Genomic DNA, 23,320 nt, shown 5'->3' with positions numbered 1-23,320 from the left:
AATGATTAGTTTGGTGCCATAGAAATCCATCCCCTGTGCTCCAAAGTAGAAAATAAGTGCATCAGACTTAACTCTCCAGTCCTGAAAGACACAAATCTGGGCTGGCAAAGGTTAACTAGGGCTTTCAAAGGCAAGGGGAGGTACGGCGATATTCAGGGCTCCATCTATCAAATCAAATTTTTTGTAGCTTTCAATTTGGGGTTTTAAACCTTTTAATGGTCCCTTTCTGCATTCTTATCTCAATTTCCTTATTCTTACTCTTAACTGGGAAGGGGGCCCAGCACACAACGCATACCAAGCAAGTAACTCCTAGTGACAAAGGAATTTTTTTCTTTTCTTTTTTTTTTTTTTTTTTTGCGGTACGCGGGCCTCTCACTGTTGTGGCCTCTCCCGTTGCGGAGCACAGGCTCCGGACGCGCAGGCTCAGCGGCCATGGCTCACGGGCCCAGCCGCTCCGCGGCACGTGGGATCCTCCCGGACCGGGGCACGAACCCGTGTCCCCTGCATCGGCAGGCAGACTCTCAACCACTGCGCCACCAGGGAAGCCCGACAAAGGAATTTTAATGTCAGATTCAAGACATTCATCCTTCCTTTAAATACCTATGTCTCTTAACTTGTAAGTCTGGTCATTCAAATCAAACGGCAGTTAATCTCAGTGCATCTCAACTGGTAGAAGCCAAGGCAGCAGGCAAACAATGAATAGAAAAAGAACTCCCTCCCATTAGATAAACTGGCTTTCCAAGCTTCTCAGAAATGATTCACCTGTCCCCACCCCCTAGCCCTCAAAAGCAGCATACAAATGAACACTCAGTGCCAATGCGTATTTTGTGGATACTTAGGTTCCAAAATACTCCCTAGTTAAGTGCTATTCACTGTTGTTCTCTCTCCCAAAGCAAGTATTTGTCAGCACGACCAATACTATTCTAACCAGGCTGCTCTGACTCTCCTTGCGCCCTGAGATCCTGCTCAATATCACTTACATTTCACTAAGAGGGCTGGTTATTGTGCCTGATTGAAGGGAAATTCTTTATCTTAGCTGGACTACCTCTTCTACACAGGGCCACAGACGTAGCAGTGTCCCATTGTACCAGAGGTGGTCCTTTCTGACAGATCGGAGAGGTTACCCACATTTGGCTAAACACATTGGAAAGGAAAGCAAAGCTTCCAGATCAGTACCTCTGGAATAGAAATTCAAACAAATAAAAAGCCAGGTACATGTAAGTTGTGGAAAAGCTTTTTGTGTTAACAATAACAGTGTATATCTAGAAGGTATCTATAAAGACATCTTTAAAAATGAATGGGCAAGTCATCAAAAAATCTACAAACAAATGCTGGAGAGGGTGTGGAGAAAAGGGAACCCTCTTGCACTGTTGATGGAAATGTAAATTGATACAGCCACTATGGAGAACAGTATGGAGGTTCCTTAAAAAACTACAAATAGAACTACCATATACCCAGCAATCCCACTACTGGGCATATGCCCTGAGAAAACCATAATTCAAAAAGAGTCATGTACCACAGTGTTCACTGCAGCTCTATTTACAATAGCCAGGAGATGGAAGCAACCTGTGTCCATCATCGGATGAATGGATAAAGAAGATGTGGCACATATATACAATGGAATGTTACTCAGCCATAAAAAGAAACGAAATTGAGTTATTTGTAGTGAGGTGGATGGACCTAGAGTCTGTCATACAGAATGAAGTCAGAAAGAGAAAAACAAATACCGTATGCTAACACATATATATGGAATCTTAAAAAAAAAAAAGGTTCTGAAGAACCTAGGGGCAGGACAGGAATAAAGACACAGATGTAGAGAATGGACTTGAGGACACGGGGAGGGGGAAGGGGAAGCTGGGACGAAGTGAGAGAGTGGCATGGACATATATACACTACCAAAGGTAAAATAGATAGCTAGTGGGAAGCAGCCGCATAGCACAGGGAGATCAGCTTAGTGCTTTGTGACCACATAGAGGGGTGGGATAGGGAGGGTGGGAAGGACACGCACGAGGGAGGGGATATGGGGATATATGTATATGTATAGCTGATTCACTTTGTTATAAAGCAGAAACTAACAAACACACCATTGTAAAGCAATTATACTCCAATACAGATGTTAAAAAAAAAAATGAATGAGCAATATTCCAGAATGCTGTTTAGAACACAGTACTGCTCTCCTGGCTAGAGACCCGTCGAAGTGTTTTGGAGTAAATATGAATTAGTTTTTCCAAGCTTCTCTTTGTAGTTTGGGCCTCTGACTTATCACACTGGACATTTTAGTTCTTATCACATACCTACATATTTCCTAAAGCTGGAATGACTTCCCAACTAGAACTTTGTTATTGATGAATGTCATTGGTCTTCTCCCCTTTCCCGCTAACTACAAGCTGAGGATCTCAATACTCAAAACTGGGAAACTTGTTATCACTCAGCAGCGACTGGTTAATTAACTAAGTTCAGATTTAAAAAGGGGGGTTAGGGTGGGGGGAGTTGTAAACAATAAAAGGATGAAAACTGGAACCCAAGAAGAGATAAATCATAAATAGTTGGTCTCAACAGAGACAGTTGAGGTCTTTGAGCACAAGAAAGGATCATTATAAATTTATTTACTTATTTATTTATGGCTGCATTGGGTCTTCGTTGCTGCACGTGGGCTTTTCTCTAGTTGTGGTGAGCAGGGGCTACTCTTTGTTCCGGTGCGCTGGCTTCTCACTGCAGTGGTTTCTCTTGTTGCGGAGCACGGGCTCTAGGCGTGTGGGCTTCAGTAGTTGTGGCTCGCGGGTCTAGGGCTCAGGCTCAGTAGTTGTGGTGCACGGGCTTAGCTGCTCCACAGCACGTGGGATCTTCCTGGACCACGGCTCAAACCTGTGTCCCCTGCATCGGTAGGCAGATTCTTAACCACTGCACCACCAGGGAAGCCCAAGAAAGGGTCATTACACGTAAAGAAATTTGTTCTCTATTCCCCACCAGGACAGAGGAGGACGATATGCATAAAATTCCAGCAGAGGGCTTCCCTGGTGGTGCAGTGGTTGAGAGTCCGCCTGCCGATGCAGGGGACACGGGTTCGTGCCCCGGTCCGGGAAGATCCCACATGCCGCGGAGCAGCTAGGCCCGTGAGCCGTGGCCACTGGGCCTGTGCGTCCGGAGCCTGTGCTCCGCAACGGGAGAGGCCACAGCAGTGAGAGGCCCGCATACCGCAAAAAAAAAAAAAAAAAAAAATTCCAGCAGAAATCTTTAAATTGTAATAAAGTTCCTAGCAGTTAAAGGTCTTTATTTCATAGTTCATTGTTGTTGAGTTTCAGAGTAAACTCTCTTTCTTCTGAGATGATCTGCACCAAGAAGGACCTAAATTAGTGGAGTTGGTTTATGGCCAATCCCATCTAGCTGAAAAGGGGAAGGATGGAATATTCTTTGGAACGTCCTTGCTAGCTCTGGATTTTTAGTAACAAGAAGGGCCTTCCTTTGGTGACAAGAAGATGGAAGGAAATAATGTACTAAGCTAGTGATCGACATCAAAGGTCAGCAAGTGCTTTTCTAACGACGCCTTTCAAGAGTACTCCTCACCAAAAATTATGGCTTGATCTTTGAGAAACCCACTAGGATTCTAGGTCTTAAATTTTGTGAAGTTGGGCTTACCAAAACCATAGTAATCCTCCTTTCTAAAATCCAGTCATTTGAAATTATAGCCTTATTTTTCTGTCACTCTTTTCAACAATGCCATTTTCTTCATCCAATCTACTGATTCGCCAGTCAGTTTTTCAGACTTCAACTTGTTCCAGGGCTTCTATCAGACTGTCCTGCCATCCGCCATCCTCCCAGCCCTAAGCACCGCAGCTGCTCCTTGTGTACTAGCCAGCTAAATCTCTTGGCACTGTTTTCCTTACTCATCACCCTCCACCTACTACGTCTGGAACAGTCTCCCACTTCCATCTGCCATTTTATTTCTCTCATCTCCGTCTTATCATTGCCTCAGAAGTGCACCTCTCCCAGGAAGCCTTCCTTAATCAAGATCAAGGACTCCTCAGACTACAGCAGACATCACCTGACACAGATGTCTAATGCACTTTTAGAACAGGACTTGTCTTCCAAGGATAAGAGGCAACCCCTTTATAAGCAACTCAGGGTGATGCTGGTGGTAGGATACGTTTTCTAAGAGACAGGACTATATCAAGAAAACCACAAGCCGCCCTTTTGAAACACTGAAGTCCTTTATTCTATTTCCCTCAGATCCTACGAGTTTCCTTTTCATTCGTTATCCCCTAGATGAAGTCTATTAGCAAACTGCATGCATATTTTCAGCAGTCAAGAAGTTTGAGCAGATACTTCCAACAAAGCATATAATATTTGAATTAGATATTTTGAATGTTGAAAGAATTAAAGAAATCAGTCAGCTACTGGAGGTAATTTGTGCAGATTCTGAAGTATTTCTATAAAACTTTGCTTCTAACAGAAAAGGGAAAACCCTGACTCTGAGTTTGGCTTCTTATTGTGCAGAAAGATTTGAGGACCAAGTTTCAGATGTGGTGGGGTCACTCACCCTCATATCTAGTGAGTTCCATATATGAAAAGGCTTTCCTTTTGTTTTACAAGTAGCTCTTATTGTAGGCTAGCCTTTCACCATTGAGAAATTAGGGTTCAGGTCTTAATCTAAGCAACACTGAGGTTAATTGCATCACCTCCATCCTCAGGGGTCTGGTATCCAGGGAAGCCAAGGGTTAGAATAGGGTGAGCCCAGGACACACATGTTACCAGAGACAACGCAGCGTGATGAGGCGTGCATCCAACCCCCTAAGTGTGCTTTAGTTACCAGAATATTTGACACACCCACAAAGTAAGTAGCAAAACATTTTTAATCCATTAATTCTAAAAATAAGAGACATTTTATATCCAGTGCCACCTCCTCAAAAGTCTACTGCAGATTAGACAGCCAGACTTCAACTTACAAAGCCAGACATTAAAGTTGAAGATGCGGTTTGGGACAAGACCATCATGGGGAGATTTTCCTCCTCTTTGCTCATAAACGTAAGTTGTCAGCTTAAAAGAATCCTCAGACAGAAAGAGAAAGCTTTCTCTCTCTATAACCTCTTTATTTTAAATCTGTCTGTAATGTTTGAAGGCAAAACAGATAATCAGAAAACCAACCTCCCAAGCAAGTACAAGGATCTGAGCTGGACTCCTGGGACTAAAGACTGGTTTAGTTCTATTTCTACCAACACTGTGATGTGAGGTACTATGGTTCTTGTTTTAGTTACAAGAGGTGTTAGGAATGAATGCCCACACACAATTAATAATAGCTTATCTAGCACATAACTCTGCAGCACAATACCAACAACAGGAGTATTTTAAAGCCGGGTGGAGAAGAAAGTAGACATTAATACAACTTAAGGTTTCCTTTGTTCTTCCCCTCTTTTTACAAGGAGAATTCAGCTCAGAAACAAAACTCCACAATGCCCGTACTGTCCTTTGGCCCACCAGGCCCGGAGAGCCTCAGGCTTTAGTGATGTACCCTTCTCGGATGAGGAAATCATAGATTTTCCGGGTTTTGTTCACGTCTATCTTGATGAGCGCTCTTGCCTGTGCCAGTCTCAAGCCTCCTTGCTTGTTACATTCGTTCAATAGAGCAGATTTGTATTCCAAATAGGCTCCTGGGACCAATCTCACCATCTGACAGAGCTGCAAGACATGGCAAATTTAATAAACATTAACATCTGTCATTCTCATAATTTAATCCAGCAGGTATAGCCAAAATAAAATTTAAAGAGTGACATCAACCTCCAACTATTTATAGGAGCTGCTGGTGGCTAGATCACATACCAGTTTGTCTTTTCTTTGGAGAGAATACTCTCTAAAGACAGACAGAAAAAGGCAGAGTGTGATGCCGGGAGAGCTCCAGCACCTATCGGCTGGCTCACCTGGGTTTGTCAGGGATACAAGTCTGTGTCCTGAGGAGCGGTGTGGAGTAGAGGCCCGGCACCTTCCAGCTCAGCCAGTCAGGGAGGAGCCACAGGGCACCGTGCGGGTGAGGCTGCTGATACTTGGGTTCCCAAGTATGAATCGCATTATTTTTAGTATCGGCATTAAATCTTTAGTCCCTGATTTTGTGATTACATTTCCTACTCTGGAGGGAGAAGAGATATAGAGACCTTGCTAAGAGGTCGCTTTAACTGCTAAAAAATCTAGAAACCTGGCTCGATTCCAGTTCACCTGCCACTATCCAGAAATGAACAGCCTGAGGTTACCACTTTGTGGGTAAGGATAAAAACTGCTTGAAACTCCAGGCCATTCCACCCTTGATTCAGAATGGCAATACTTCTTCAGCAATACTTGGATATAACATACACCTCCTTCTACTCCCAAACTAATCTTTACTGTTCCTACCGGGTAAAATAAAAGACTAATACTAGCGCCTACTCCATGACTTTTCCTTACTGTCTGACCTGAATTACTGATACAGAGTGGCAGCTGAAGACACTGATCTTGGGAACCGTGAAAGGAGCACACGAGGAACAAAAGAGGATCCTCTCTTGGAATGGACTTGAGAGCTGCGGCACATTCTTTTGAAAACGCTTGATGATGACCGTTTTGAGGCTGGATTTAAAGTTTAGAAACGGCCAAAAGTAATATGAAGAAGACACATCCGGTGATTATAATGTAAGAGAAAAGTAGGTCATGGCTTTTTTAATCAAAATTAATGTGTGACTATATATGATGATGAATTCCTCTTTTATGCTTATACACATACTATGGAGACACTTCAAAAATCTTTTAAGTGATGGTCATATTGTTGGAATAACAGTAGAACTTCTGAAAATGCCCACTCTAATAGGAAATAATCATTTTCATATACCAGTTATTTTAAGTTTGAAAAAAATTAAATTCACTGACATAAAGCACAGTACAGTATCTAGTACATGGTAAATGCTCAATAAATGATAGTTGCTATTATTTAGATTTACATCTCATATGTTCTTCTCTCAGGAGATGAATGGTGGCTGGGTGATAAGGACCTGCTGAGGTCAGCTCTTTAGCACCTAGGCCTCTGGGATGGACTAGAGCTGTTACATGCACATGTGTGACATGAACAGAGCAAAACGGGTTTGATCCTATAACATGTTTTTAATGACAACTCAATGAATAACCAGCCCCTACTCTCTTTCTTCTAACCAGCTCCCCTTCTTTTTGTTACCTCCTTTTCTTTTTCGTTCAACTTCTCTGTGCCAGGGAGGCCAGTGAGGTTCAAGGGCGGTGCACTTCGTCTACCTACAGATATAGACAGAAAAAGGCATATATTTCGTAAGAGTGACAGTCCCTCAGGTGTAAAGTGTATAACAAAGTTCACCACAGTCAGGCCAGTTAGGTACAAGATTACTATACATAGCTGTATATATACTCCTCAGGCCTCAGTTTATCTGGCAACACAGGTATCCCAATGTTCACTTGAAAATAAAAACGGTAAGCCATGTGCCCTCTGCTCTGATAAGATACACATATAATCACACATACCTCAGTGTCAAATATGGCTATTCTTCCTAAACCGGTAGGAGATTCTAAAATCTACAGCCCAGATGTCGTCCAGTTAAGAAAGGTCATACGCTGCCTGCCGTGACAGCTGATGAATGGAAATAACAACTCTGCGCGAGAGACATTTCCTAACCCTTGCCACTCTGCCAGCAGTGCAAGGCAAACATGGTAATTAACCACGTACCATTCGCCTTGAGATCAAAGGCAGAGTGTCAGGCCAGCAAAAGGCCCTTATTTATTACGTGAGGGAATATCTGTTCCTTCCAAAGTAGCCCTGTTTACCTGAAAGATCTAAACAGAGGAATGAGCCACTCTATGGCAAAGTAGAGGCTGAGGTGAACTCACATACCTGAGAAAGAAACCCAAGCATGAGGTCACTGCCCAGGATAGGAAGCCTGATGTGCAAAACCTTTTGGTTTTGTTTTGAACGTATACTTGAATGAATGGACTGCGTTAAACAAAAGAAAATTCAGGGCAATACGTTACATTTCATGGGGGTTGCCGGTTTAGGTGGTGGAGAGAAAGGGGATGGACTGTTGCAGCCTGCTGTACTGCAAAACAGACTTCTCTGTAATATCAACAAAGGGGATGAGGACTTCTCCATAACTGACAGGCCTAGCCATACCCTAAATGCTCAAAAAGGGAGACTACGATCATTTGCTGCCTCGGCAAAGTTCCCAGAGGCTGGGTTACGATCAGGGATCCAGGCTTCCAGCTCTGCATTACTTTAGGAGCAACTCAGAGCGTGAAGAGGAGTAAGGGGTCGCCTCAACCTAAACACAGGGCGTGAGGAAGGCAAATGCCCACCTAGGACGCAGCAAAGAGCAAGTGTGAATGGTTCAGAAAACACAAATACCAGAGGAGCTTGGTCATGTCCATTCATTCATTTTAATTAGCCAATATTAAGTTATTTGTATTTCTGTATTTAGATTGGGGAGGGGTTGGATGTAAGAAACTTAAAAACTTGGATTTAACTGTCTTGGCTATTCCCTAAAAGACACTCTTTTCTCCTTTAAATATTAAGAAATTATTACTTGAAACAAAGGAATAAATGAAAAAAAATTATCATCCATAAAGCCGCCTTTTCTGAGCCCTGTCTAGATCCTGAATCTGAGAGATTATGAATGGGATCACAAGGTCTGTTGTTCCAAGCTTCCAAAAAATGGTAAAACTGCAAGTGGGTCATCTTTTTGCCAAGTCCAATCTGTAATCAGTGGAGCAGCCTGTATGTTCTAACCAGGGGAAGTGGCTAATCTACCATATGGAGCAGGGGTGAATGATAACCAAGAAAACAGGCAAAGAAACACCATGATCTTGGACCACAGTTCTACAGCTAATACCACCCCAAACTACCATTCACTGATTACCAAGAACCAAGGATTACCAGATAGCATATGGCTTAATCTTACTCTGTAAACTAACCTCAAAAGACGAAATACCCAAAGAGATAAGAAATAGAAATACCTGAAGTCTCCAACTTATAAAGAAAGTCTTACTTTTCTGGCAAGTAACATGTTTCTTTGCTCATATAGGATACAAAGCCTCTAATTATCCCCTATGAGACAAATCTCAAAGTTTGTGGTAGACAGCGTCATAGTAAACTAACTGCCCATGAACATTGGTAAAATAGAGAAAACACCTGTCTGGAGTTCTTTCTTCCCCTGTCTTTGTACTCCAAACCTGAGGAAAGTCCTGTTTGGCCATGAATATTCTAAAAACTTGCTTATGTTTATAAATTGGGATAACACTTAATTATCATTCCTCTGCCGAAGCACCCAGCTCCCACACAGCTGAAGGGATTGCTGGGTTACCATAACCCCTAGAATGAAAACTTCACAATCAAGACCTGCTCCAGCCTAAAAAATAATTACCTGAATTCGAAGCCATTGGTACGGAAGGACTCAGGCCAGAATCACTACAGAGAAGAAGAGGAATTTAAACTTATATCACATCAAAGAAAGCCATTTCCAAAAGCCCATGTGAGACTGGGTGACACTTATCAGGTCAGTTACTTTGAAGAGAAGTAATGAGACAGACTGTGTTATGTTTTACAGGATATCCCAACTGCACTACCTAGGAAAGGAAATCTGTTCCAGAGAAGGAAATTGCTTGGATTTGTTAAGAAGAGTTCTTGGCCTGGCACATCACAAAGACCATTCATGGGGAAAGGAGAGGAACATGATTCTCCAATGAAAATCATACCAATAGAAACAGAGGGAGAAAGAAAGCATGGGGAGGGCATTTACTAATTAAAAAAAATAAGGTCAAAGTAGCAAAGTAGGATTCTAGGAGGCCAGTTATGTTTCTCAAAACTGTCAGTATGGTACTGTTTCTTTTTTTTTTTTTTTTTTTGCAGTACGCGGGCCTCTCACTGTTGTGGCCTCTCGTGTTGCGGAGCACAGGCTCCGGACGCGCAGGCTCAGCGGCCATGGCTCACGGGCCCAGCCGCTCCGCGGCATGTGGGATCTTCCCGGACCGGGGCACGAACCCGTGTCCCCTGCATCAGCAGGCGGACTCTCAACCACTGCGCCACCAGGGAAGCCCAGTGTGGTACTGTTTCTGAGACTGCCTGCTAAAATTTTCTGAATTCTTCTGGTCACCCAATTATTACTGCCCTGCCATGTAGGATAGGGTGACCACAGAATTCTCTGAAAATACAGGTAAAGGCCAAATTCTCCAAGAGGTTGCTCCTTCCCCCTGGAGTAATTCCTCACATGTCAGCCTGCCGGCGGAGCCACTGCTGGCAGGCGCTACTGTCCTGGATGTACTGGAGAACCTCCGAGAGCATAGTGCGTTTGAGGCGTTCCTCTTCTCGAGTCTTCTTGAGGTGATCATAGGTTCTGGCACCTGGAGGTATTAAAAAACACTGCGACTACAATGACAATGCAGCAGAACTACCGAAGGGTTTCCTAACTCATCAGCAAACTTCATCTTTTTTAATCTTTAATTTAAAAATTTTTTTGGCCGTGCCGCAAGGCTTGTGGGATCTTAGTTCCCCAACCAGGGACTGAACTCCAGGCCCACGCAGTGAAAGCGCCGAGTCCTAACCACTGGACCACCAGGGAATTCCCAGTCATTTTTAAATTTCCTTTGCAAAACTGCTTCCACATTTTTCTAAGAGCAAAGTCATTTCCCCTAGTTTGAAATCCCTTTTTTGACAAGAAATAAAAATATTTTTATTCCTTTTCTACCTTTAAGACATTTTGGGGAAAAATCCCCAAAACAGAAAATTACAAGGAGTCCCTCATATTTCCATCCCCTAAAAGTAACTTTTAACACTGTCATATTTACTTCCTGTTCTGTATTTTTCTATCCATATATTTTTCCAAGTCACACAAGTGCTATACACATACACTCTTCCTTAAAAACCAGTTAGAATTACAAATAAAAATAAATCCTCATTGACCAGTACCATTCCTTTCCCCTCTTTCCCAGAGGCAACCAATATCAGGTAACCCAAACCTGGTATCAGAGTCTTTATACGCATCTTGATAAACAGTTGCATAGTGTTTTCCACATGTTACAAATGTATATAGGATCCAAAATATCACACCAGTGGGTTTCAAACAGTGTTCCACAGAGGCCCAGGATACCATGAAAATATCTCAGTGATTACGGGGAAGAGCAAGGGCACCAGCACATACCAGTGGTCCTGTGCTCCACACATGACCTGAACCATCAGACTTCAACCAAAGTAGTTCTACTTTTATCTTACCTATGGATTAGTGCCCCACATAAAATTTCATTTTGTAAACCGTTTCCATTGTTAGAAATAAAGAGCCATTACAGTAGGCTGAACTTATACCCACAGGGCTACTTCTTGTGAGCAGTGGGTGACAGCTTTCAACCAACAGCAAGAAGGAGGAAATGCCGAAGATCATTCCAACAATAACAACAAAATGACAGAAACTGCCATTTACTGAGGATTTACTGTGTGCCAGGTACTGTGCTATGTTTTCATGCATTATCTCTAACTTAATCTTTTTTAAAAAAAAAAAATTGTTTAATTTATTTGTTTGGCTGTACTGGGTCTTAGTTGCGGCACGCGGGATCTTTAGTTGTGGCATGTGGGATCTAGTTCCCTGACCTGGGATCGAACCCGGGTGCCCTGCATTAGGAGCGCGGAGTCTTAACCGCTGGACCACCAGGGAAGTCCCTCTAATTTAATCTTCATACTAACTCTAAGAGACTTGGAAAATTGAAATGAACAGAATTATAGATCTGGTGAAAGAACAGCCAGAATTCAAACTCAAGCTGTCCAAGTCTAGACCTCAGCTCTTAACTACTAACACACACTACCTTCCCTTATGACCTGGCTCTACTACAACTAGCTCCTTAATCACTTTAAACTTTAGTCTCTCCATTAAATGAAAATAACAATAAGTTTGTTACAAGAATTAAATGACACGATCCAGGTGAAGTGCACAGGGTAGGGCCTGGTGCATGGTAAACTGTTACTGCTATGAATATAATTATCACTACCTCAAGTAACTGGGATGCAAGCGCCTAGAACCAGCTGAAGCTCCCTTAATAAGAATGATCAGACTATGCATCACTAAATTTAAAAAGGCTGAGGCTAAAAACTGGAATACAAAATCCTTTTTTTCAGAGGCCACAACGGAATCCTAAATCTAAAACGGCATCTCTCTTTTCTCTGTGTCATAACTTTTATTTCACCTCAGATAATCCATATAATGGTAGTTTATAAGGATTAAATAGGTGAAACTTTATGGGAAAGATTGAAAACTCATTCTGAAATGTGAAAGCTTGTTTAAAAAAAAAAACTCCATGGCACCTCAAACAGAGACACCCTCTATGTGCTTGGAAGACGTGCCCTCTGATTTAGCGTGTAGCTTAAGCATACTTACTACAAAAATTGGTAATGCCTGCTGTCCTGTATTCCTGGAGCCTCTTGATTTCCTTTCGGAGTTCGAATTCCACTGTTTATCCCCCCGAAAACAACAAAGGAGAAAAATTGGAAAAACAAAATCAACATTAATGAGCACTTTTACTGTTGAATATTTTCAGTAATTCTGCCTTCTATAAAAGACTGGGTAATTCCATTTGGGGAATCCTAATTGTTGCTAATATCTCATTAGAAATTTTACCCAAAAGCTGACAAAAATGTACTCCAGCTGTCTTTTGGCTTCTGTCTCCAGCTGCTTCCTAGAAAACTTATAGTGAACTGGTTGAATTCATTTAGCTACAGAAGTAATGAATATAATTTTTTAAACCACCAAGTTTCCCTGCTCTATTTATTCTCTGTTAAAAGCTCTAGTCACAAAACCAAATTCTTTTATGAAACCTGTCTCTGGTATTACTTGATGTGGCCCTTTTGCAAGGGAAGGACAAAAGCTCTGGGCTTCAAGTCCTGGATAGTTTCTTTACAGCTTTTCTCCTATAGGAACAAAAGAGCATTGTGTTTTCCATAAATCAAAGATTTCTGCCTCCTCTGAGCACATAGATCAGGTTGCACCGCTTGGGTTATTATGTGATAGAACATTCAAATTTGGGTGCTTTGAAACAGAGGATGAAGGAAGAACCTGGACAATCCATGGGGTGTTGTTCTTTGGAGTGACACATAAACCAGGGATGGCACAAACTGGGACAGGAAGTGAAGGATAAATCACCCAGGATAAATCACACAAAGAATGCCAACCAAACAGGGTGTCTGGTGAGGACAACCAACCTGGCTCAGATACATGCCTACAGTGTCAGGCAAGAAATGTCTGCATGATGGGTACATGATAAGAGCCTTCATGAAGTACCTTTCCAGAACTAAACTTGGGGGTCAAACACCTGACTCTCATGAGTAAAGGTATAGACTTAGCCCCCCAGTCCAGATTGTTTTATAGTCTAGGCCTTACTGCCTTAACAACTTCAATTTTTTACAGTGAGAAATCAAATGGTAACTAGATAGAGCTCTCTCAGGGAAAAAGGCAAGAAAATGATGGAAGTACTATATACTATCTTGATGAGTCGTCCAACTCTGTCCCCATTTAAAAAACTAGTTTTAATACTAAAATAATTATGAACAAAATAATATGATTTGCTTCAAGGGCTTCCCTGGTGGCGCAGTGGTTGAGACTCTGCCTGCCGATGCAGGGGACACGGGTTTGTACCCTGGTCCAGGAAGATCCCACATGCCGCGGAGCGGCTGGGCCCGTGAGCCATGGCCGCTGAGCCTGCGCATCCGGAGCCTGTGCTCCTCAACGGGACAGGCCGCAACAGTGAGAGGCCCACGTACCGCAAAAAAAAAAAATAATAATAATAATATGATTTGCTTCAAAATAATCCAGTTGAGTATGGGAGGGGAGTGGGTGGTAAAGATGAAACTGGATTGGCCATGTGTTGATAACTGCTGAAGTTGGGTGATGGACACATGGGGTTCATTATACTATGATCTCTATTTTTGCATGTATTTGAAAACTCCCATAATAAAAAGGGGGAAAAACTACTAAACTATTGTTTATCTGAGGGGAAAACAAGCCATTAGGCTTTTTAAGCTCTTTTCTCCCACCCCCAAAGTCCCAAATTAATCTCATAGTAATAAAGTGGAAGAAATACAAAAAAATCCACTTATTTATTTACAGAACTTCACATAAAACACAGCACTATCTCTACTATTTATATAAAAACACACACACAAATATTTGCTCAAGGTTAAAAAACCACCTACATGCATGGCTTTCAATGAACTTGTCATGTTCCACCGGCCCCACTATCCTTGCAAATCGCCTCATTGTTTCATAAAGGTCTTGGACTTCCTTGGGATACCGCCGTTCCATTACTACAGAGAAAGTAAAGAATATAAAGATCTCTAAGTTTTCTGCATTTTTTTTACAAGAAATAAAATGGAAGAACATTATTCCTAACCTCATATGACTAACTTACCAATGACAGGAAGCAAACTGGAAAGCTAAGAATGCAGCACACTAATCATAATGATAAGAGAATCAGAGTGACTATGACACAGAGAGGTTGTTATCACTGGAGAGCATCTGCACTGCTGAGCACCCTGGAGACCTCCACACCTTGCTGCCTCTTAATCTATACAAGGGCAGGAAGTACTGGCAGTAATGGGAAAGATGATTAGGTCGTGTGTTCTCAGAAAAATGTGGGGCAAAATCTCTGGTATTAACTTCTGCAGAGGGCTTCCCTGGTGGTGCAGTGGTTAAGATCCACCTGCCAATGCAGGGGACACGGGTTCAAGCCCTGGTCCGGGAAGATCCCACATGCTGCAGAGCAACTAAGCCCGTGCACCACAAGTACTGAGCCCGTGCTCTAGAGCCTGCGAGCCACAACTACTGAGCTCACACGCCACAACTACCGAAGCCCACGCGCCTAGAGCCCATGCTCTGCAACAAGAAAAGCCACCGCAATGAGAAGCCTGAGCACCGCAACTAACAGTAGCCCCCACTCGCCGCAACTAGAGAAAGCCCGCACGTGGCAACAATGACCCAATGCGGCCAAAAAATAATAAACAAATAAAATAAATTTAAAAAAATAAAAAATAACTTCTGCAGAACAAGGGAAGTGCAGACATACTAATTCATCTAGAAGAGGTAGATTAGCCTGGAAAAAGTGTGATCTCTTGCACGCTCCACCAAAAATAAAAATCTCTGTAACTACATATCCTCAAATGAGGCATTTATTTCTTCACTTTCTACATGGGTCATTTTGCCTTTCTCTAAACTTAATTAGGTACCACAACTTACTGTACTACTAATGAAGTTATATTTTGATAACTATGATGGAAGCGAAGGGTCAAATATGCCATTTGGGATACCCACATGGGTCAGCAACTTTGAGGATCACTACTGACCAAATTTCTAATAAAAAGAGCTATCAGCAAAAAAGATGGGTAGTAAAACCCACCAATAGTAACTGATAGGTTGGAGCGGCCAGGAACTCTCGAACTGCTACTCAGTCATTTCAATAAGAGTAACTAGGCTAGTTTTGTCCACTCTCAGGCTATCACTTATGACAGTTACTTAAATCAAGTTCTCTTTTCAGATGAATCTCTTTCTTTGCAGGAGAAATTCTTGCCCACAAATTCTAGGAGCTGATTTGATGGGCAGCCACAAATTGATTATTTTCACCACCAAACCCCTCGTCCCCCTCTATAGGGATAATACAGAAACATTTGGAGTAAAACTTTTTAATTTGATGAAAAAAACTCCTATACCTACATATTAAGGTCACATGTACATTCAGTATAATGGCAACTGAAGACCTCTCAAACCACAACGCACATACCACTTCTTTCTCGGAAGCAACAGAGCTTCCTTTCAGCTCTGTATGTAAGAAATACAGTTAAAAGAATAAAGAGGCTAAACTGACCTCTGTCCACCAGCTGAGAACAGAATTTATACAAGAGTCAAGGTCTACTATGTAATGGTTAAAATCTACTGACCTATCGTGGAAAGCCCAGGAATTCAGACAAAGGAACCCACTACTGTGGCTATCAGAACGTGACCAATTATTGTCTACAGAAAGGGCAAGGGAGATCTGACCTTGGGTTATTTTTGCAAACCCACAGCTCTCGATGAGGACGAGGTTAAATAGGCAATACTGCATACTGTTAGAAGGAATATAAATTGATAAAACCATCTTTTAGGAAACAATCTGGCAGCATGTGTTAAGCATTTTTAATAATCATATTCTTCGACCTATTTAATTCCACTTCTGGGAATCTATCTTAAAAAAACAATTCTAAATACAGACAAAGCTCTATTCACAAACAAGTTTACCTTAGCTTTATTTATAATGATTAGAAAAACACTGAAAATAAGCTAAAGATCTAATAATAAAAGACAGGTTAAGCACTTCATTATATATTTATATATCTATACAACATATTATGTAACTATTAGAAGTGACATCATCAAAACACCATAATGTATGTAATGGAAAGTGAAAAAGTAAAGGACATATAATGTAACCTACTTATGACCATGACTCTATTAAATGATACTTAACCCAAGACTGGCTGACCTGAACCCTCCTGGCACAGACTGTCAAACCCTATAAGATTCTATCAATTAGCATGTGAAGCACAATCATTAGGTACTTTTACAAAAAAAAGTCTTGTGACATATAACTATTATAAACATATATAAATATTGCAATTATTATGATATCATCATTCTTATGTTCTGAACAAACTCTACAGTGTAGAAGAAGAAAAAGTACAGAGACTCTTTCCGCCCAGCATAGGTTATCGCCAAATATTTAAAAGTAAGGTCAAAGTTAGCAATCATTTAAAAATCATAGGTTTATTTCATCATCATACAATGCTAATGTCTTTTCTGGTTTGTTTGCCCCGACCATGCAAAATAAAGCTATCATTTTCTGTTAACTTTTTTCCATAAAAATATTTTCACAACCTGATGGTCAAAGTTATTTTATGTTTAACATGTAATTCCAAAACACAACCCTATCCAGTTCCAGAAAATGATCCATTAATATTCATGCTTTAATTACTATACTAATTTAAAAAAAAAGAATTCTCATGCTAGTGTTATTGACCATATATTAATGGTTTGTAACTCTTACGATGCAACAGAATTGCCCTGAAGACTTTAAAAAAATACAGATGCTGTAGCTCTACCTCCAGAGATTCTGACTTAATTAGTCTGAGGTGACTGTCAGGCGTCAGAATTTTTTTTTTTTTTTTGCGGTACGCGGGACTCTCACTGTTGTGGCCTCTCCCGCTGTGGAGCACAGGCTCCGGATGCGCAGGCTCAGTGGCCATGGCTCACGGGCCCAGCCGCTCCGCGGCATGTGGGATCTCCCCGGACTGGGGCACTAACCCGTGTCCCCTGCATCGGCAGGCGGACTCTCAACCACTGCGCCACCAGGGAAGCCCCAGGGATCAGAATTTTTTAAAGATTCCTAGGTGATGCTAATATGCAACTTTGATTAAGAACTACTGTCATAAATGATTTGTTTAAAACTATTCAATAATGTTGGGAGAAATTTTAAACTAAGGAAAACTAATACTTACACTGAAACTTTCTAAGGTTGATTAATCCATGGTCTCTTATAATTCTAGAATAAAAAACATATATATGATAATCAGTTTCACATTTAACAATGTTTTCCACACACAGCTTTCATTAGACATCCTAAACACTGCAAGGGGGAATATTGAGGTCCAGAGAAATCATTCCCCACAAAGTTCTGCAGGTCAGTAAGTCTCTAGCACAATTTTAGGCTCTCAAGCATCATATATTTTTCCTCTCCTTGAGCACTGTAGATTCTCAATAACTATCTGCTGGATGAAGGAACAGATCAATAAGCACTCACAAATAGTGAAAAACACGTCTGTAACTTAAGATGAAACAGAAGCGAATCTGTGTCCATATCATAAAAATCATCTATTCAGCTTAGGGAAATGATAATTGAGAACAGCCGTTTAAGGGAAATCTGTGATCACACACTCAACATTTACAACTGTACATTCACAGAATGCCTTGAAGCTATTTGAAATAAATCTTGTGCATGTTTAATGGAAGGTCATCATAAAACAGAAGATCTAATAGCGACCTCAACTACTGAGTTCTCCAGCACTGTCTAGTTCTAATTCCATGTTTTAAGAAAAACAGAATTTAGGTAAACCGTGCAGAGTTACGTGTCTGGAACCTCTGATTTATACCGGAGGTATTCATGACTAGCAATGAAGCTTCTCACAAGAACAGCTGGGTAATCTTCTTCAGCGCTTCTTGGAAGCTAACTCCAGACACGCAGAGAGTAAGCTCTACTTCAGATCATGTCTTGGTCCCTCCAGAGTGCCTCCCAAGTCCCATTCCTTTTTCTTGTTGTGATGCCACTGTATCTCTAGTTATTAACACCATGGTAACATGCCTACACATACATACACATCCTCCGCATACCCTTCTCTGAACTGTTAAAGTCTCTGTAATCCAATAGGGGTTTGGGATCCATAATTTCTCAGCCTCAATGTATGTTTTTTGTTCTGTTGCAAAGAGAAGGAATAACCAAGAGTGACTGAAACTTGTTCATAATTTCTTTGAAATCCTTGTATATAAAAGACTTCTCATAAAAACTGAGCAGTTAGAATAGAGCATTATTAAGTGTAACAACTTAATAATATCTTGAATTTTTCTTGTTCCTTTTTTCCTTAAAACACCGTGTCTGTGTTTTTCATTGGTCACCAAAACATCAAGAAAGGGTAAGGAAGGAGGAGGTTAAAAAGCAAGAAAAGGAGAGGTGGTATTATCTCCTTTTAACAGATGGAAAAATTGAGATCCAAGGAGGTTAAGTGTATTCCTCAAGGTCCTAAGATGAGCCACAAGTGGAACTTGCTCTTATGGGCTATATGTGGTCAATAGTCCAAAGCCAAAAGAAGGCAGGATGGTTTTCTAGACTTACTTTTTTCGCCTTTGTCTCTCCTTTAACCTGGAATGATAGATATCTACTACAGCCATCTTCAGAGCTATAAACAAACAAACAAACAAACCCTTACATATAAATAAAGCCAAGACAAGAAGAAATCTTTTGCCCAAGCTGTCCTAAACTTTCAACCTCATACTGCTAACTATTCCACATGCACTGGTCTAGGAAATCTGTCTCTTGGAAACAAAAATACCCTAGGATAGCGAATTTCTGTATCAGTAAATTACAGTAAAGTTCTTTTTTCCTAAGTATATGTTTATATGGGATTACGCTATAGATAACAATTTCTGCTTTTTCCTGAACATCTCTTTTGACCATGCTTTGCTATGTATATTATTAGCTTTCATAAAACAGTTCAACAAGGAGTCTGAACTTTAGTAACACATGGACTAGAAATTACATCTGTCAGAGTTTCAGATTAGAAGAAAGAAATACCAAAATCTAGCATGCTGAGCTATGAGCAGATGCACTACATCTGTATATAACTTCAATCACTGGGAAATGACCAGGAATACTTTATCCAGGCCATTCTCCCTTGGGTCTGAGATAAAAATAACATAAATTCTAGCTGGATGACCTGAAGAGATGAATGACCGCAATACTTTTTAAACTTTAAGTATTAAAAAAAAAGTATTAACTATCATGGATCTTTTGTTCATTTCTAACAAGTTCAAAAATTTAAACAACATTGCTTCATTTTTCCTCATAACTGCCCACAAACTAAAAATAATTCAATAATATCAGGTCCAAGATTTAAGGCAATGGTTTTCAAACATTTTTTCAGGTTGCAGAACTCTTTCTATAAATGAACTCTTTCTTGATTTACATGTGTTCCATACAGAAGCATAGGTACCACAGAATGCCCCATACCCTGCCAGTGTTTCCTAATAAATGCTGGGGAATGATAGGCTCTAGAACGCTGTGCTGGTGGAGATGCGCTTTACATAATAACTATGTGGTGGGAGAGGAAGGAGGCATGGGGAGAAGAGGAACTGTCTCTGACATGCAGTACAACCAAGTACGAGTTTTATAGTGGACTCTACCTTTACTTCTTATGAGAAAGAGAAATTAGGACGTCAACAGTTCAAGGCAGAAAGAGAAGCAAATAAAATAGCTAAGTAAATAGTTAACATCCACTGAGTATTTATCATGTTCCAGGATCTTTAGGTGCCTTATCTCGTTTATCTACTCAATAATAAGATGAGTTCAACATGAAAGAAACTACCTGAAGATCCAGTGGAAGTTAGTGCTAATTTTGACAAAAGATTTCGGTAATTTTTCTAAGACACTAACTTATCATGTTGTTTCTTGAGATTTGTGTGGGAATGACTTAATTAAACAGAAAAAAAACTGAAGAGACTGTGTTACAGAAAAACTCTATAAATAAATCCTGCTGATAAATGGTTCTGGTGCTTGATCATTTCAGTAGTTTAAACTTGTACAACTGGCCCTGGAGAACAAAGGGAAGGAAGGGAACACAGAGAAACAAATGGGAGAACTGGAATTCTCCCAGAGAAAAATTCATAGTTGAAGCTCTCCCTTGTCTTTATGAAGCACACTCCGATAGCAGCAACTGATTATAAGATCTTAACTGCACGAATAACCCAGGGAGGACCACAGCACAGCAGGCAGAACAGAAATGAGAGGGAGACGCTGAAAGAATGAGAATCACAGGTTCATATTCTACTTAAAGTGAGTGGAGGGTCTAGTAAAGCAGGCAAAGACCGAGAGCTCCTTAGAAACAAACAAACCCAAAGCACCCATAACCTCTCCACCGATGCCAGGCCTCTGAAATCTCAGTTTCGGGGGATGACTAGTCTCCCTGTGACCACACTGGGGACTGATAACAAAGTTTCCAAACGGCTGGCCTTAAAATATTTCAAGAAGTGGGCAGAAGTCAGAGGCAGCTCCTTCCCACTGCAGTGTATTTCTAACATTGTTCAAAATAGCTGGCAACATGTTTCTGTTTTCCTGACAGAAGGCACCTACTGCTTGCTTGGCAAGAAAACCTACTCAGAGGCCTTAACTACAGGGAAGCCAATCAAAAGCCCTACTGCAAGCGCACAAGCACAAACCTGTGACTCAGGTATTCCCCAGAAGCAAAGCTTTTTAAAAGTCATTTCCCCCCAAAGATTTTGGTCGAGATGTACGCAAGCAGCGCTATGAAGGAAAGCCAACCAAGTGACCTAATGGTTGAAGTCAGCAACTAGGAAGCCTTAGCCAAGTCACTTCACTCCTTTGTGCATTTCTCTGAAAGTAGAATGGGAAAATATCTATTTCCACTTCTCAGGAATGTGGTTAAGCTATAGAAGATAAAAAATGTGAAATCTAAAAAGAAAAAAAAAAAGGTTCAAGGTTGTAGAGACATTAAGTATAGCACAGTATTAAGAGCATAGACTCAAGATGGCCCTGCCACTTGCAGGTTACCTCTTGACCTCAGGCAAGTTACTTGAGACTTCTACTCCTCAATTCTCCCATCTATAAAATGGGGGTAATAGTAATAACACCTAACCCAGAGAGTTTTGTGAGGATTAAATGAGTTCATGTGTGTCGAGGACTTAAATGGTACCTGGCAAACAGTAAGTGCTATACGTATTAGCTATTATTATTAATAGCATTTATGTCTAAAAAGTCCTAAACATTAAGCAGCCAAATCACCATCAAGGGAAGGGCACTGCCAATAGGTAGGTAATAGGCACAGTGACCAGGCTGGACCTCTGACTGACTAATTGTTAAAGGCTCTAAAGGCTGACAATACGGACCAAAGAAAGAAAATTTGGGGGGAAAAAGTGGGTGAGTATCCACATCTGGCCAAGAAATTTTGCTGAAATTGGCTTTCCAAATAGAAGGAGAGTAAACTGCTCTAATGTGCAACCCTGAGAAGTGCTGAAAACACAGGCCCAGTGCAGAGGAAGGAGCTCATGATGCCTCTTGCTTGCCTGGGTTATGGGCCAGCAATGATTAGAAGATGCTGCATGCAGGGCTTAGCACCTGTGAAACTCTGAGAAAGAAGAGTCCACAAATTTAGGAGAGATTTCCCCAAATGAAAGCAGATGGAGAGCGATGTCCCCTAAGGAAAAGGAATCTATGCTGTGTGTCTGCACTGACATCCCACAACATGCCACAGGGAGCGCCGAGTTATGTCTTTTGCATCTCTCTCTCTGGACCAATAATTTCTGTTTATTTCAATAAAATACGAGGAGGTGTCATTTAGGGATCTCAGAACCTCCTTATTTTCTTCCTTAGACACTACTTCACATGCAATATCTTTTGGGGGCTCATTCTGAAAGACTTCTGGTATGGTGGAATGTAATTACATGTCCCTCCATTGTGTCCCAGGCCTCTATAATGGACCATTTAAACCCCCTTTATTAGACAAATTCCGTGAATCACAGCAAAAGTCTTGGGTGAGGAAAAGAGCTTCCTGGCATCACCCAATTTTCTAGATGTAGTCTTTCTAGGGGATGGGATACAAAGCCCAGCCAAACAGTTTACTTCCTTCTAGTAGTTGTGAGGAAACGTAAAAGGAATGTTATTAATGCTCAGTAATATTAGGAGTATAATGGTATAATGGAATGGCAATAACACCAATCTGAATTATGTACCACGTTTCACTGGAGACATTCACCCTGACTAATCAGCATCATCTGTTCTTTGCTGGCCAGGGACACAAAGAAACAGCATGCAAATTTCCAAGGACTTGCCCAAGATCACAGTGACTCAGAAGCAAGCCTGAGGTTGAATCACTGTCCTGATGTGCACAAAATATGTGCCCCTCTTTCTGTTCTAGGTGTGCATAGAAAGCTCCTTCTCATTCCCTCCTAGTTTCCTTGGGCTCCTAGTCCCCTTCACTGAGAGTTCCAGGAGAAACTGCTGGAACAATATGTGCCCAACTGGACAGTGGGTCATACTGCCAAAGGAGCTAATATGAGAACTTAGAACCATAAACAAAGCATCCCTTTGTGGCACCAGCAAGTCTTCCCTTTGATCTCCAGTCCTGCCAAACCTCTTTATGACGCTATCACCTTTTAAAAAGCACCCATCTAAACATCTTACAGTTCACTACTAGACAGGGAGGGAAAGGAGAGGCAGGGATTATTATTATATAAGCGCTGTTAAAACTACTTATGGGGCTTCCCTGGTGGCACAGTGGTTGAGAGTCTGCCTGCCAGTGCAGGGGATGCGGGTTTGAGCCCTGGTCTGGGAGAATCCCACATGCCGCAGAGCAACCAGGCCTGTGAGCCACAACTACTGAGCCTGCGCGTCTGGAGCCTGTGCTCCGCAATAAGAGAGGCCGCGATAGTGAGAGGCCCGCGCACCACGATGAAGAGTGGTCCCCGCTCGCCGCAGCTAGAGAAAGCCCTCGCACAGAAACGAA

The 23,320-nt window shown here is 41.4% G+C and overlaps 1 protein-coding gene across 11 annotated transcripts in view; it reads right to left on the bottom strand.

Moving 5' to 3' along the window:
• Positions 1–4,832: 4,832 nt before the first annotated feature.
• Positions 4,833–23,320, bottom strand: part of TADA2A (transcriptional adaptor 2A) — a 47,264-nt gene continuing 28,776 nt past the window's right edge. For 9 of the 11 annotated variants that reach the window (XM_060134135.1, XM_060134138.1, XM_060134134.1 and 6 more), the window contains 8 exons: positions 18,919–18,982; positions 17,531–17,574; positions 14,201–14,311; positions 12,390–12,461; positions 10,236–10,368; positions 9,393–9,436; positions 7,187–7,260; positions 4,833–5,673 (listed from right to left, as the gene is read on the bottom strand). In XM_060134135.1, coding sequence (XP_059990118.1) covers positions 5,488–5,673; positions 7,187–7,260; positions 9,393–9,436; positions 10,236–10,368; positions 12,390–12,461; positions 14,201–14,311; positions 17,531–17,574; positions 18,919–18,982 — 728 coding nt within the window. In that variant the 3' untranslated portion in view covers positions 4,833–5,487. The remainder of the gene's footprint in view (positions 5,674–7,186; positions 7,261–9,392; positions 9,437–10,235; positions 10,369–12,389; positions 12,462–14,200; positions 14,312–17,530; positions 17,575–18,918; positions 18,983–23,320) is intronic. The other 2 variants (XM_060134141.1, XM_060134139.1) reach the window with 2 other exon arrangements.

The sequence above is a fragment of the Lagenorhynchus albirostris genome, chromosome 20 (genome assembly GCF_949774975.1).
Source record: "Lagenorhynchus albirostris chromosome 20, mLagAlb1.1, whole genome shotgun sequence".
NCBI lineage: Eukaryota > Metazoa > Chordata > Mammalia > Artiodactyla > Delphinidae > Lagenorhynchus > Lagenorhynchus albirostris.
The sequence above is the reverse complement of the archived record's forward strand: the minus strand, read 5'-3'. Positions and strand labels throughout refer to the sequence as shown.